Source organism: Rosa rugosa, chromosome 7, assembly GCF_958449725.1.
Source record: "Rosa rugosa chromosome 7, drRosRugo1.1, whole genome shotgun sequence".
Taxonomy (NCBI): domain Eukaryota; kingdom Viridiplantae; phylum Streptophyta; class Magnoliopsida; order Rosales; family Rosaceae; genus Rosa; species Rosa rugosa.
In genome coordinates this window covers 24,963,640-24,977,584 of record NC_084826.1, presented here as the reverse complement: position 1 = coordinate 24,977,584, position 13,945 = coordinate 24,963,640, and the positions used below count along the sequence as shown (strand labels likewise).

At 36.8% G+C, this 13,945-nt stretch overlaps 2 protein-coding genes across 2 annotated transcripts; one reads left to right on the top strand and one right to left on the bottom strand.

Moving 5' to 3' along the window:
- The first annotated feature begins 118 nt into the window (after positions 1-118).
- Positions 119-5,615, top strand: LOC133720751 (short integuments 2, mitochondrial). Its single transcript, XM_062147219.1, has 7 exons — positions 119-526; positions 609-686; positions 765-906; positions 1,028-1,098; positions 1,189-1,285; positions 3,236-3,450; positions 5,293-5,615. Exons 1-7 carry the CDS (start codon positions 254-256, stop codon positions 5,539-5,541), a joined length of 1,125 nt encoding a protein of 374 aa, XP_062003203.1. The 5' UTR covers positions 119-253; the 3' UTR covers positions 5,542-5,615.
- An 873-nt stretch (positions 5,616-6,488) lies between these two features.
- On the bottom strand, positions 6,489-7,633 carry LOC133723101 (NAC domain-containing protein JA2L-like). Its single transcript, XM_062149932.1, has 2 exons — positions 7,358-7,633; positions 6,489-7,247 (listed from the first exon to the last, which is right to left on the bottom strand). Exons 1-2 carry the CDS (start codon positions 7,631-7,633, stop codon positions 6,489-6,491), a joined length of 1,035 nt encoding a protein of 344 aa, XP_062005916.1.
- Positions 7,634-13,945: the final 6,312 nt, after the last annotated feature.

The following is a 13,945-nucleotide window of genomic DNA, read 5'->3' as shown; positions in this document are numbered from 1 at the left end:
ACAGTCAAACACAAAGAAAGAACACCAACCCGAACGAAAAACCGAAACATTGTAAGTGGGCCAAAAAAGTTGAAAGAAGAGTGAGATGTGTATTAAGAATATTAGAGTGTGTATATAAAATGTCTACGAGGAAAAAAAAAATTAAAGAAAAAGAAAAAAGAAAAAATAAAACTGGTTAAGCCCTGAACCCTCCGTCCTCAGTCCCACTAAGACCCAGAGACGGTCAACATTTGAAGGTTCGCCGGAGAGAGAAATGGGCCCAGGAGGATTGAAGGAAGTGGTGAAGAAGTTGGCAGAGATGGAGTTCATCAGCGGCGGCGGAGCCATCAACTGGTTCCCAGGCCACATGGCTGCTGCCACCACCGCCATCCGCGAGCGCCTGAAGCTCGCCGACCTCGTCATTGAGGTCCGCGACGCTCGCATTCCCTTGTCCTCTGCCAATCAGGACCTTCAGCCCCAACTCCGCTCCAAACGCTCCCTTGTTGCCCTCAACAAGAAGGACCTCGCCAACCCCAATATCATGCACGTAATATTCCTCATCTCTCTTGTTCTTGTTGTTGTTATCATGTTGTTGATGAATTCGATACTTAGTGCTTCAATTTCTGCAGAGATGGACTCGGTTTTTCGAATCGTCCGGGAAAGATTGCTTACCCATAAGTGCACATAGCAAGAGTTCTGTTTCCAAGGTAGGGGATTCTTAGTTTGCAATTTGTATTTTTGATTTGGTTTTTCAAATCCTGACTTGTGTTCTGGGTTAATCAAAGCTTCTTGAGCTGGTGGAGTATAAACTGAAGGAGGTAATTTCAAGGGAGCCCACCCTGCTTGTTATGGTCGTTGGCGTTCCTAATGTTGGCAAATCAGCACTGATTAATTCTATTCATCAGATTGCGTCGTCTCGCTTTCCTGGTGAGTTCATATTGTGAATGTCAGTGGCTGATTTTTCATGAATGTTATTTTGCTGGAAAATAGAAATGTGTACCGTAGCACTGCACATTGAAGAATGACAATTTTCGAGTTTCTTTCTTAGTGCAGGGGAAGATGAAGCGAGCTACGGTCGGTCCATTGCCTGGTGTTACTCAAGACATTGCTGGATACAAGGTCAATCACCACTTTTGTTCTTGAATTTTTTCTCTTCTCTATATCTATATTTCATTGTTTCTCTAACCTTGTTCAATTGTTTATCAACAGATTGCTCATCAGCCTAGCATATATGTTCTTGACACTCCAGGTGTATTGGTTCCAAGTATCCCGGACATAGAGACAGGGTTAAAGCTAGCTCTTGCAGGTCTGTCCTTTTTCTTTTTTCAGTTGAACTCAAAGGAATTTCTCATAGCAATTTGCTCCAGTAGTTATTAGTGTGGCTGTGGCATTGGGAATGTATTGGACCTTCTTAGGCTTGTAGGTATATAGAGAGAAATGATTTAGGAAGTTGTGGTACAATTGCACTCAATATGCTTTCAATTATTTCCTTTGATCTTTTGGTTCTTTCTCCTCAATTTCTTTCTTTTATTCTTTTGCCTTACTGAAAGTTTATATTTTATCCTCGATAGGCTTGGATCTACGCTTATCGAAAATTACATAAACTATTCCATTGAATCATTGTGAATTATATATATGTGTGTATGTGTGTGTGTACATGTTTGATATTTCACTTTCCTAAAATAAATGGATACTGCAGCTCGCTAGCAAGTGGTAAATTGCGATTTAGGCTCCATGTCAATTTCTCTTGAAATGTAATGATGTTTTGAAAATGTATGGTACGATTAAATAAATGGTAACCTGTAGAGACCTGTGAAAACATATACCAAATATTGAAGCCTTAAATAAGGTGTTAGAGAAAATGAGGGTATTTTAACAAGTTTTATGTCTTGTGGCATTAAACATATAAATGGAATTATTACTCAGATAGTTTACTTCTGATGTAGAACAAAGGAAGGCTGGTTCTGAGTGCTTATGGTGGACTTAGAAGGTTAGAAGATGAATAGTTTTTAGCAGAAAGAGAAGACTTAAGGCTGCTGTAGTTTCAGGGTACTTAGGGAAATAGAGAATGAAGGGAGCAGAAGACAGAGAACAAGGTAACTGAAGACTCTCAGACACATTGCATAACAAGACGCCCTTTGAAAACTCAGATGCATTGGACTCACTCTAAGACTCAAACAGACTCTCAATAGCACTACACTCCTATAAGTATCTTAAACTTGGCCTTAACTCTTAGGATGGGGTGCCTCGGGAATTTGCAGTGCAGATTTCTGCTCTGTTTGCTTTAATCGTCCTGGTTTTGGAAAAGGGAAGAAAGCCAAAATGTTGTGGGGGTGCGATGTCCTTTTGGGTGTTGTAGATGGAAAGAAATAGAAGAAGTTTTGAAGTCTATGAAGGGATAGGGCTTGAGGACCTTTGGGAGGAGTTAGATTTTTGGCAATTTTTTGGGCTTCGGTTTCTGAGGCTATTAAAAATGATAGTTTCTCTTGTAATTTAAGGGATTGGAGAGCAGCAGTAGTCTAGGAGTATTTTCTGTTTCTCTTTTGGTAGTTTCATTAGGGGTTTTCAGATTATGGTACTTCTCTCTTGAGCTTTTTCTGCATCTATGTTTTGTGGACTTTTTGTCCATTTTGTCTGTATTCATCTTCTTTTCAATAAAATCTGTTTCTTTTCAAAGGAAAAAAAAAAAAAGGTCTGAGGATGGTTCTTCCTCTATTTACATGTTATCTCTTACTCACTGAAACTCTTAAACTACCATGTTGAGACTAATGGACAAAAAAGGCCTTAGCTCTGGTGCTGGGGTAATGAACTTAGTCTTGGGCTTCCACAAAGGTATTCCTTTTCCAGCCAGCTGCATTCACTGGATTAACATGCTTTTCATAGCAGGCTTATATGGAAAGATGCTCCAATCCTTTGGAAATCTTAAGGTTATTGTCAAATTTCCTATCTTTAAAGTGTGTAATCCATGTGAGTGTGAGTGTTGATTAGCTAAATACATACTTTGAAGTACTTCCAAATTCCATGTGTAAAAAGAAGACTGAAAATATCATGTACATGATTAAATCTTGAAATATTGATGAAATTCACTGAACTTCTGTTAGAAACCTGACCCTCTGTTCTTCATATTCAGCTAAGCTATAGGTTGGCATCTGAGAGTTTGTCCTTGGCATTTACTTTTGATGTGGGTGGATGTTTGTTTGTTTGGTCAGCATACAAAATCACTGAATCTAATATGTTTTATCAAATGAACCTGCAGGATCTGTTAAAGATTCAGTGGTGGGGGAGGATCGTATTGCTCAATACTTACTTGCAGTTCTAAATACTAGAAGGACTCCTCTTCACTGGCGGAACTCACATAATAGCAGAACGGAAGGCATTCGATATGAAGCTGAGGAAAAAGTTGACTATAGTCTTAAAAATCTTCGACCAAGGAGGAAGCTGCCAAATAAGTCTGATGTGCTCTACATTGAGGTAACTGATGTTCTTGTATTCTTCTTTTTATGCACAATGGTACCCCAGCCTTTAGTGCAATGTGGGACTGATTCAAACTTCTGAGGTATACAGGATGCCTAATGCCCCAAGCTTCAAACTTCAAAATTCTAGCGTACATAAAATATAGTTTTCATCCTGTACTTGTAGAAGTTTTTTTCATTACCAGATTGCTAGGCGTTTTATATTTTACTATCTAACTTGCTCAATTTTCTTGGGGAATTAGCCTTGCGGTTGGTTTTTCTGTTCATGTTATCTACTTGTATAATTTGTAAATAGGAATTAATGTCTTCAAATAAGTTTGTAAGGGAATTGTGGGGTGGTATGGATGGAAAGAAGCGAAGGGATTCTTTTAGATTGTATGCTGGAATTTGTGGCATAGATTTGGGACATCAGTATGGGTTTCAGTTTAAGTTGGTTTTATGGGGAACAGGTTATGTTGCTTTAGTTGTTGTTTGGTTTAGGATGCTGCTGTATGTTGAATATTTTGAAGTTATAGGGTGGAATCTTTTGTATAGAGAGATTTTGGATATCAGTATGGGTTTCATTTTCATTTTTTTTCAGATCAGTTTATGGATATGCTATGTTGCTTTTTAGTTTTTGTTTGGTTTAGGAGCTGTATGTCACCGATAATCTTTGGGTTTTGAGAGAATCCTTTTTCCAATCGAAAGAAAGATGATTCTTTTTGGGCCCTTCATGCAATATCCATGGTAGCCTGAAATAAAGAAATAAAGAAAAAGAAGGAAATGGAATTCAATATTAGGTTTGGTGTTTGATCAAAACACCGAGTGTTCGTGAACTAAATAGCCTCTTGGACTCAATATTGTTAGTCTTTTACTTAACGGTCTCTGAACACGGGGTACATATGGGTTATGTATAACAACGAATGAAGAAGAAAGTCTGTCAGGGTTGTCAATAATATATTTGGTTTCTTAGACTGAATTAGCAGAGTTACAATGAGCAATGACTGTACAGCCATTTAACTTCATTGTCTTGCTCATTGTAAGAAGTAAATATAAAATAGTAAATAAATTATTACATGAGTGCAAGGATGGAGGAACTTTGGGAGAGAAAGTTCTGGTGAGTTTTTGGGCATCTGTTTATATTCCTTTCTAATATTACATTCTTTCTTATATACTGCCCTGCTTTGGACGGCAGTTGTGATCTAGTTTTTTTTTTTTTTTTTTTTTTTCGGTCACTGAATCTTAGTTGCTAGTGTTGTATCTCATGAGTTATCTTTTGTTTTTACTCTATTGTGGTCATCTTCTCCACTCTCCACTATTATTGTTTCAAGGTTTTTTTTTTGGATAGAATTATTGTATCATGTTCTTTGACCTATAGAAGTTGATTTTTTATTTAAAAAGAAAAATCAGTTTTCTGTTAAATGTTAACTTTTAACTCATGCTCACTCGGACCAAACAAAAAATATTCAAATAGGAGAAAATTCAAATTCTTCTACGTTTTGTTTTTATCAAATTATCTTTTACTGATTTACTTCTAAATTTTATTAGAAGTAAAACTTTCAATTGAGAAAAAAGAATTATTTGATGCAGTGAGTAGTAAGTAACTAATCTAATTCTAAAACTGAAAATAAATTAATAATAATTTTGTGAGTGCAAAGACGTAATTTAAGTTAAGGATTAGGGAGAGTAAGATGTTCGATTCTACATCGATGTAACAAAAAAAGAACACAATTTTTAAGTGTAAATTTAGATAATTAGATAAGGCTTATCTTTTTTATTTTTTTTATTTTCCCGCAATTACAAGTGTAGCTAGACAAGAGTTCTTGGTGACTTGACTTGCTGATATTTCTTCGCTTTTCAGGATCTTGTAACGAAAGTACAGTGTGCACTCTATTCGACTCTGTCAGAATTTGATGGCAGTGTAGATGATGAAGCTGACTTGGAGGTGCTTATAGATCAGCAGTTTGAAGCACTGCAGAACGCACTGAAGATAGCTAACAAGGGGCCAGAAGCTCGGTTGATGGTATCGAAAAAATTTCTTACCTTATTTAGAACAGGGAAGTTAGGTCCTTTCATCCTTGATGATGTCCCGGATTCTAATTTACCTTAATGAGATCTATTATTTTGAACTTTTTCATGAAAGTCTCTTGGCTGCAATCTAAATGTTGTATAGTGGTCTCTCAATTTTTCTTTTCTGTTGTATTGGTTGTTATTTGGTAGTCGGTTGTTCATGTTTGCAAACACTCTGAAGCAGGCTCCAATACTGAATATAAACTTAGGTAAACGTTGGTAGGATCATGTTTTCTTAGTAAATCTTAGCGTTCATGTGACTAGCACATCTTCAAGTTATTGCGAAAGCTATAGCATTGTAGTCTTGTAGACGAGTTGTCTTCCTGTTGGTTCAAAGCAGAACAAACCGTAAGAACAAGAAGTTATGTTCCTGCACACTGAATAGAGCAGACAGCTCGTGGCTTTTGTGTTTCAGTGTCTCCAGGAGCAAAAATGAGTGGTTATGCAGACTCATCTAGCATGTTAAAAGGAGCTTCTACTTGTCATCAAAGGAGTAATAACAGTTTGGCTACCAGAGGACACTTTCTGGTGTTTGAGATTAGTTGCTGCAAGTTTAGTTTGAATGAGTAACAACAGTTTGGCTACAGAAGGTGACTCTTCAGTGTCCCAGATAAGTTGCTGCAATTTTAGGTTGAATTACAAGCTAAAATAGGGGCGGAAATTATAGTTTTTAATTGATTTAGTTCATCTCCCTTAAGCAGGGAAATATTTCAAACTCCAGAGTAGGCTCCAGGATTGAACTGAGTACCGAGACACGAATTTTGGTCAGTGTGGCTAGCTAATAATGATACTTTCTCGGAAAATTTAAGTGGACAACTGACCTTACCAAATCCTAAAAGCACTAGCAAACCTACAAAAGTTCCTAGGGAAAAGAAAAAAGTACAAAAAAAAAAAAAGAGAAAAAAAAAAAGTCATCCTCCTGCTCAGGCCATGTAGGAACGTCATCATCAAAAAGTGAGACAGTTCTATCCAAATTCAACCGGCATGTCAAAAGGAACTATATCCTCGATCATCATAATAGTAATAACACTGCGGTAATGGAGGGAGGCAGCCATTGTCCAAACTTGGCCGAGATTGAAGAGGTCCAATTCCATGAGGGGACTGATGTGCTTGGATTCCAGTTATGGGAGCTATATTTGTCCCAAATTGAGCTCCAAAACCACGAGGAACCTGTTGGAAATCAGGAAACACTGGACTGCCGGCAAGACTGGCAATAGCAGACCCAACGCTGTTAATAACAGAGGGCTTCGAAGAGTTTTGAAGTGATGGAAGGTCTTGCTGATGATCTGCATGCAAGTTTTTATGCAAATTTATCACCTTTTCAGATCCATTTGAACCATCATTTGGTGTGGTGATCGTTCCATTGTTGTTGTCTCCTCCAGCAAGGCTGGAAATAGCAGAGCTAACATTATTAATAACTGGAAGCTGCGAAAAGCTTGGAAGCAATGACAGGTTTTGTTGATGATGAGCAAGCGACCTTGCACCTAAATTTGTCACCTCTTGAGACACATAACCAGTAGTAGAGCCATATGGTACTGTCATGACTCCATTGTATAATGCTTGCACACTTTCATTGCTCACGTTAACTTGTTCACCTAGGTTTGGAGTCGCAGGGCTTTCGAGCACTGGAAGATCCTGCTCTAATGGCTCTGAATCTATCATCTCTGTTTTCCCTCCATCCCCAGTATTTGGTTTAGGTTTAGACATCTTACTTGGATACACCTTGCACAAAACCCAATCATCCAACTGCACCAAAAAACAAACGACTATCAACATATGCACATGAATAAATCCATGACATATAATGAATTAATGATACTGAAATTAGTTAATGGTGCAATATATTGTATACATACCCTGTTGTCCCCAGGAGCTCTAGTGGTGCTTGTGGAGGGTGAGATGTTTTCGTCGATTGTGTATTCATGCATAATCCAATTGGTCTTTTTTGCTCCATGTTTTGATTTCAGATCATAAAAGACCAGGGTCTTCCTGGCTCCAATTGCCTTCCACTTTTGACTGAAAATTTCCAAGTCTTTACCAGTTGCCTTCCATAATCCATCACCTTCACCAGTTATGCGGCTCGGAAGCTTACCATTCGGATACTTCCGATCCCTTGGGCTGAAGAAGTACATTGCCTCCTCTTCCCGGAATTTGTAATTATGTATCACACAAATAATTTTCTTGAACCTAAAATTACTTTCTTAGTTAATTATATTATTACTTGTTTATTATCGAGAAAGACGAAGTTATTGAACAACTGAGAGGGTAGATAGTACCACTTAAAGTTAAGAATTTGCATCTAAGGGGGGTGTATTGTATATGGAATTAGTGGAACTTTTAAAGAAATCTATGGAATTTAAAAGTCTGGGTGTATTCAATATAGACTTTTAACAGTCCATGAAAGTCTTGAGGTATTCAATTATGATTTTTAAAGACTTCATGAATTCCACCAAAATCTAGGGGTATTCAATTAGGACTTTTAAAAATGAATAAAAGTACAGAGGTATTCAAAATATCATTCATACTTATGGAATTAGAAAATCATGGATAATCATGGACTTTGTAGTGTTAACTATACATACCAAACTCCAATAATTTTCCAGCCTCCAGACCAAAGATTTCAAAAAGTCTATCAAAGTTTCCTCTTCAAAAAAAAAAAAAAAAAAAAAGAAGGTCTATCAAAGTTCTTCTCTCCACGCACGAAGAAGTTTGTCCTTCATCATCTCTCTTTCTTAATTTTTTGTCTTTTCTCTAATCTTTTATGAGGGTAAGGCTATGGTATGTTAATGTTTCTCATATATCAAGTTTTTTTATTACTTTGAAGACTCATTTTACCACTTTAAGGACTCATTTTATCACTTGAGAACTCATGTGGTAACTAAAAAAATTTACCACTTTAAGGACTCATGTTACTACTTTGAGGACTAATATTACTATTTTGGGGACTCATTTTACCACTTTAAGGCAATTGTATGCATGTCATACGTTAACATATTGTAGAATTTCCCCTTTTATGATATCAACCTTTTTTGATACCCAACATGTTCATTGTAGTTGTTGAATGTGATTTTTGTTTTTTTTTTTTCAATTGTGGTACTTTGAACCCTAATAGCAATAAAAATGATTTATGAAACCCTAAAACTCAAATATTGTGGTCTAACCCTAAGACCTTGAACCATACTAAATTTTATCTTATTAATTAATTATTCTCATTAATTTGAATTTATATTATGGTTCAAAAAAAGGTTGAACAATTGAATTTCAATTAATTGATTATAGATCAAGACATTGACCAATATTGCTATAATATATGTTAATCGGCGAAAACAAAATTGATGAGAATAATTAACCATAAACATCAAGTGATCTATATTGTATATTTATGTTGTTGGGAGATTAGGAATAAGAACAAACTCGCTAGACAGACTAACAATAATTTATTTAAGTCAATTTCTATTAGAAGATACTGTTGTTGGAGCATTGAAGAGACAACAAGTTATTATTTTGTTTTGTGTTTGAGCTGCATTTGTTTTAATTTTTTTTGTTTGTTTGTTTTTGTTTGTTTGTTTTTTTTTTTAATATTTTGTACATCTTAGGAAATCTGTAGAAGTCATTCATAATAAAGTATATAGATTTTCATGAATCAATAAAAGTCTGTTGCTAAAATCAATGGTTTTAAGAAATCCATAACAGTCTATCAACTTTTTAAAGAGTCTGTGGATTTTTCAAAAAGTCTGTCATTTAAAAAAAGTCTGCACAAATCCAAATACAATACAAACCTACTTACTCCGATTGATGGTATCTCATTTAAAAGTCTTGGATCAAATTTATAAATGAAGTTATATTAATCTCAGTATTTAATATATAATTAATCGGTGAGTGACCACAAAGTATCGAAAAGGAGGACAAGGCTCTATAGCCTTAAGTCCTATATGCGCAAATTTTTTATTCATAGCCCTAGGATTCTAAAAGAACTGACAACACATGGGTCTTCTGTGTGTCTTCAGCACGTACTGAACTTACTCGATCATTCATATGCAGTTAAAAGAAAAAAGAAAAAGGGTACGTTTGGAGAAACAACAAAGAAATATGTGTATATAATCATGATTGTGTGTGTGTGTGTGTGAGAGAGAGAGAGAGAGAGAGACCTGCGAGTTGCATGGGAGTGATGGGACTGAACTTATATAGATTGAGGTCAAGGATTTTGTTGGTGGGCAGAGGTTTATTCAAGAGTTTGTTCATCAAGTACTGAAGAATCATCTCTTCATCACTAGGTTGAAACATAAATTAAGCCCCATATGGAAACCTGTTGTAAAAGAACGCATATGGTTTCATCATCTCGATGTCATCATACGGAGCTGAATTGTGAGGGTTTGGGTTCCTACTAGTACCAGCCATGTCGATATTTAAAAATTGGAGTACTTGATTCTGATCTTAAGAGAGACTCTTTCTACATATTTAGTATAATAAGAGAAAAGCCTACAAAATTCAACTCTTACTCTTCTATGGTTCACAAATAGGAACTTAACTAGAAAACCTTCTCCCTGTTAAACACTATTTTAAAGTACACCCAAATCTATACCCAAAACGAAAAGCATACCCAAATCATGTTAAAGTACAACCAAATCAGGTTAGAGCACTCACTACCTAAAATCGAGGTCATGGGTTCGAGTCATCATGGGGATAGGAGTGAAATCCTCTTAAAAAAAAAAAAAAAAAACCAAATCAGGTTTGATATTACCAGGTGGTCAGAGGGTTGACTTTCTTCTAATTTGTACTAATTTTGTAGTGCACTCCTTTTGCAATTAGAGCATCTTTAGCAATGCTAGCCATTTTTGAGTCAAATTTTAGCTAAAGTAGCTAAAAAGTCATTTTAGCTAGCCACTTTAGAATTACGTCTGCATCAATGCTATCTATTTTAGCTAGTTTTGAATTTATATTATTTTTTAAATGAATATTAAATAGTTTAAATGTATTTATAAATTACATAAAATAATCTTAAAGGAATGTTTTAAATTATAGAGAGCCTCATCTCGCTCTCTATATTTAGGAGCGAGATAGCTAACAGTTATAATAGAGAGCCACTTAGGAGTCTGATGCAGCTGCTAAAATAGATAAAAAGCTAAACATGCTCTCCAACATAGCTAAGAAGCAATGATAGAGAATCTGCTAAAAATGCTCTTAGGTCTTAGAACTAGAACCCGAAAACTAATAAATTTCTAATATTTGTGTGCATGAAAAATTAAGAACAATATTTATCAATGCCCTCTTCAACAATCTGTACAATGTCCGGGACGCTCGCATTCCATTGTCCTCTGCCAGTCAGGACCTTCAGCCCCAACTCCACTCCAAACGCTCCCTTATTGCCCTCAACAAAAAGGACCTCGCCAACCCCAATATCATGCACGTAATATTCCTCATCTGTGTTCTTTGTTGTAGTTGTCATCATATTCTTGATGAATTCGATGCTTGGTGCTTCAATTTCTGCAGCGATGGACTCGGTTTTTCTAATCGTCCGGGAAAGATTGCCTACTCATAAGTGCACGTAGCAAGAGTTCTGTTTCCAAGGTAGTGTATTCTTAGTTTGCAATTTGTATTTTTGATTTGGTTGTCAGACCCTTAATTGTGTTTTGGGTTAATCAAAGCTTCTTGAGCTGGTGGAGTATAAACTGAAATGGAGCTTTTTGATTTCATTGCTGCTCTGGCTTCCAGGAGGTTATTTCAAGGGAACCCACCCTGCTTGTTATGGTCGTTGGCGTTCTTTATTCTATTCATCCCTGCTTTTTCATGAATTTATTTTGCTGGAAAGAAAGAAGTGTATATAGTGTGGCTGGAATTCAGCAATATTGCACTGCAGCTCCCTTGCAAGTAGTAAATTGTGATTTAGGTTCCCTGTCAATTTGTCTTCACATGTAATCATGTTTTGAAAATGTATGATAAGATTAATGAAATTGTAACCCGTAGAGACCTGTAAAAACATATACCAATGATTCAGCCTAGAAGTGTTAAGAGAAAATGAGGGCATTTTAACAAGTCTTACGTCTCGTGGAATCAAACATATAAAAGCCTCAACTTTTAGGATGGGTGCCTTGGGATTTCTGCTCTGTTTTCTATTAATCGTCCCGGTTTTGGAAAAGCGATCGAAGAAAGCCAAAATGTTGCGGGGGTGTGGTGTCCTTTTGGTGTTGTGGATGGAAAGAAATACAAGGTTTTAGAGACTTTATGAAGGGGTAGGGCTTGAGGATCTTTTGGGAGAGTTGGATCTTGGGCAGTTCTTTGGGCTTCGATCGGTTTCTGAGGCTTTTCAAAATTATAGTTTCTCTTGTATTTTAAGGGATTTTTTTTAAAAAATTAAATAGAGGATTAGGCGATATTAGTTTCTCTGCGATAGCCAATTTGGGGTGACTGACACCCACCCACAATCTCGAAAGAAAGGAGGCCATCGCAACCGGGAACCCACCGCTCATCCCTCTATTTTATGTTATTAATAAAAGAAAAGAAAATACAAGAAGAGAAGGGGGACATGAACAAAAAACCTCTCTGAGAACAAAATGAAGTAAAGTACTCAAAGTGAGCACTAAACAATAGTTACAAACTGATGGATAGAAGAAGGGCATGCAGTAACCATGCATATATATGTGACCACGCAGCAACCACATATATGGAACACACCTATAGTTCATCGATCTGCAACCATGCAGCAGAAACCACCATAACCCAAGCCCACCTTTTCATGAAGTCTATCAAGCACCACAGAATTAGCTAATATGGAAATTAATTCGGTAAACCTTGAAGATTGTGAACAAAGGCAGCCGAAGCACAAGGAGGGCAAGAGTCCCACTAATAATGCCCCTCATGATCCACCCCATAGTTAGCTAAGCAGTCAGCCACTTGATTCCCTTCTCGATAAATATGTGAAAATTGAATCTACATAGAGGAGAGAATGGTATAACAATTGACCTAATCAACAGATAGACGCCAAGGGACTAAGCAATTTTTATTGGCAAGAAAGTGAATTGCTACTGCTGAATCACACTCAATCCAGAGAGAAGTCCATCCTTTTCCTGATGCTATTGTAACTGCATGAATAATGGCTTGAAGCTCTGCTTCTAGGGCAGTAGCAATACCCATGGAACCAGCAAAACAACCCATACAATTGCCCAAGTGATAACGAAAAATATCTCCATAGCCTGCAAGCCCTGGCGTCCCACGAGCAGCACCATCAGTATTAACCTTTAATTGAAAAGCACAAGGAGCAAGCCAATTTACTCACGAATTTGATGTGTTCTTGAGGCTCTACCGCTGATTCCAAGAGCACAAAAAATACAAAGCTCATCTACTGAGTTATGCATAAGTCCAAATCCCTAAGAGTCAGCCTCTCGAATCTGCAGCTTGATAGAGTGAATCAAATAATCAACCGTTAAGCGACGCTCATCAAAACGAATAGAATTTCTAGCATTACAAAGAGAGTAGAAGCCAGCTCCCATCATTCCCCACCATAACAATTGCAATTGAGTACCAAAACCATGTTGTAGTGGGTAAGAGAAGAAAGCGTATATATCCAAGAAAAGAGTAGTGACTTTAAACCAAGATAAAATTGCGGACCAGACCTTCATAGAGAAAGAGCACTAAAAAAAAAGGTGGTGGGCTGTCTCAACAAATGCATGACAGAGATAGCACATAGAAGCAAAAGAAAAGCCTCGCTGAAGCAAGAGATCATCTGTTAAAAGCTTACCATGCATGAAGAAATTTCCATAAAGTAACAGAGTTTCGAGGGCGAAAACACTGACGCCAACCCATCTATCCCAAGGAACAATTGCTTGTTTACTCCTCTTCAACTCATAGGCTATAGATAAAGATAAGTTCCCATCAGAAGAATCCAACCACACTAGCCTATCCTCCATGTCTGAATAAGGAAGTCTAATAGCTGAAATTTCTGACCAAAGTGTAGCAAGATCAACAAATAAATTAGTAGAGCAATACCAAGAGCCATCTCTGATGAAATCAGAAACTTTGGCACATAATAACTTGCCAAGTTGATGGTCAATACCCAATTTATCAACAACTGAACCATTAAGCCAATTACCATGCCAAAAATCAATTGAACGACCATTGCCCACTAAGCATTTATAGCTGTAGAAAATATCCATAAACAAGGGTCGCATGCCAGGCCAAAGAGATGATTTTTTATAGTAAGAACATGGCTAACCTGAATGTTGAAGAAACCGAGCAGAAAAAAAAAAAAAAAAAAAAGCAGCCGTTGGTGTAGACTTAGTTAAGAAATCCCAAAATTTTTTTAGGAGGAAAGCTTTATTAAGAGCCATAATATTACGAACTCCAAGACCACCCTCCTTCAATGGAGCACAACACTTTTTCCAAGACACCGGATGATAGGCTCTAGAAGACACATTGCCGGTCCAAATAAAATTCCTCATCCAATTTCG

Excerpts from the sequence above, each read along its gene's own strand:
- LOC133720751 (XM_062147219.1), top strand. The coding sequence starts at position 254 with ATGGGCCCAGGAGGATTGAAGGAAGTGGTGAAGAAGTTGGCAGAGATG. Across the intron at positions 527-608 it reads CCAACCCCAATATCATGCAC|AGATGGACTCGGTTTTTCGA; the intron begins GTAATATTCCTC and ends CAATTTCTGCAG. Across the intron at positions 907-1,027 it reads TGCGTCGTCTCGCTTTCCTG|TGCAGGGGAAGATGAAGCGA; the intron begins GTGAGTTCATAT and ends TTTCTTTCTTAG.
- LOC133723101 (XM_062149932.1), bottom strand. The coding sequence starts at position 7,633 with ATGTACTTCTTCAGCCCAAGGGATCGGAAGTATCCGAATGGTAAGCTT. Across the intron at positions 7,248-7,357 it reads GAGCTCCTGGGGACAACAGG|TTGGATGATTGGGTTTTGTG; the intron begins GTATGTATACAA and ends TTTTTGGTGCAG.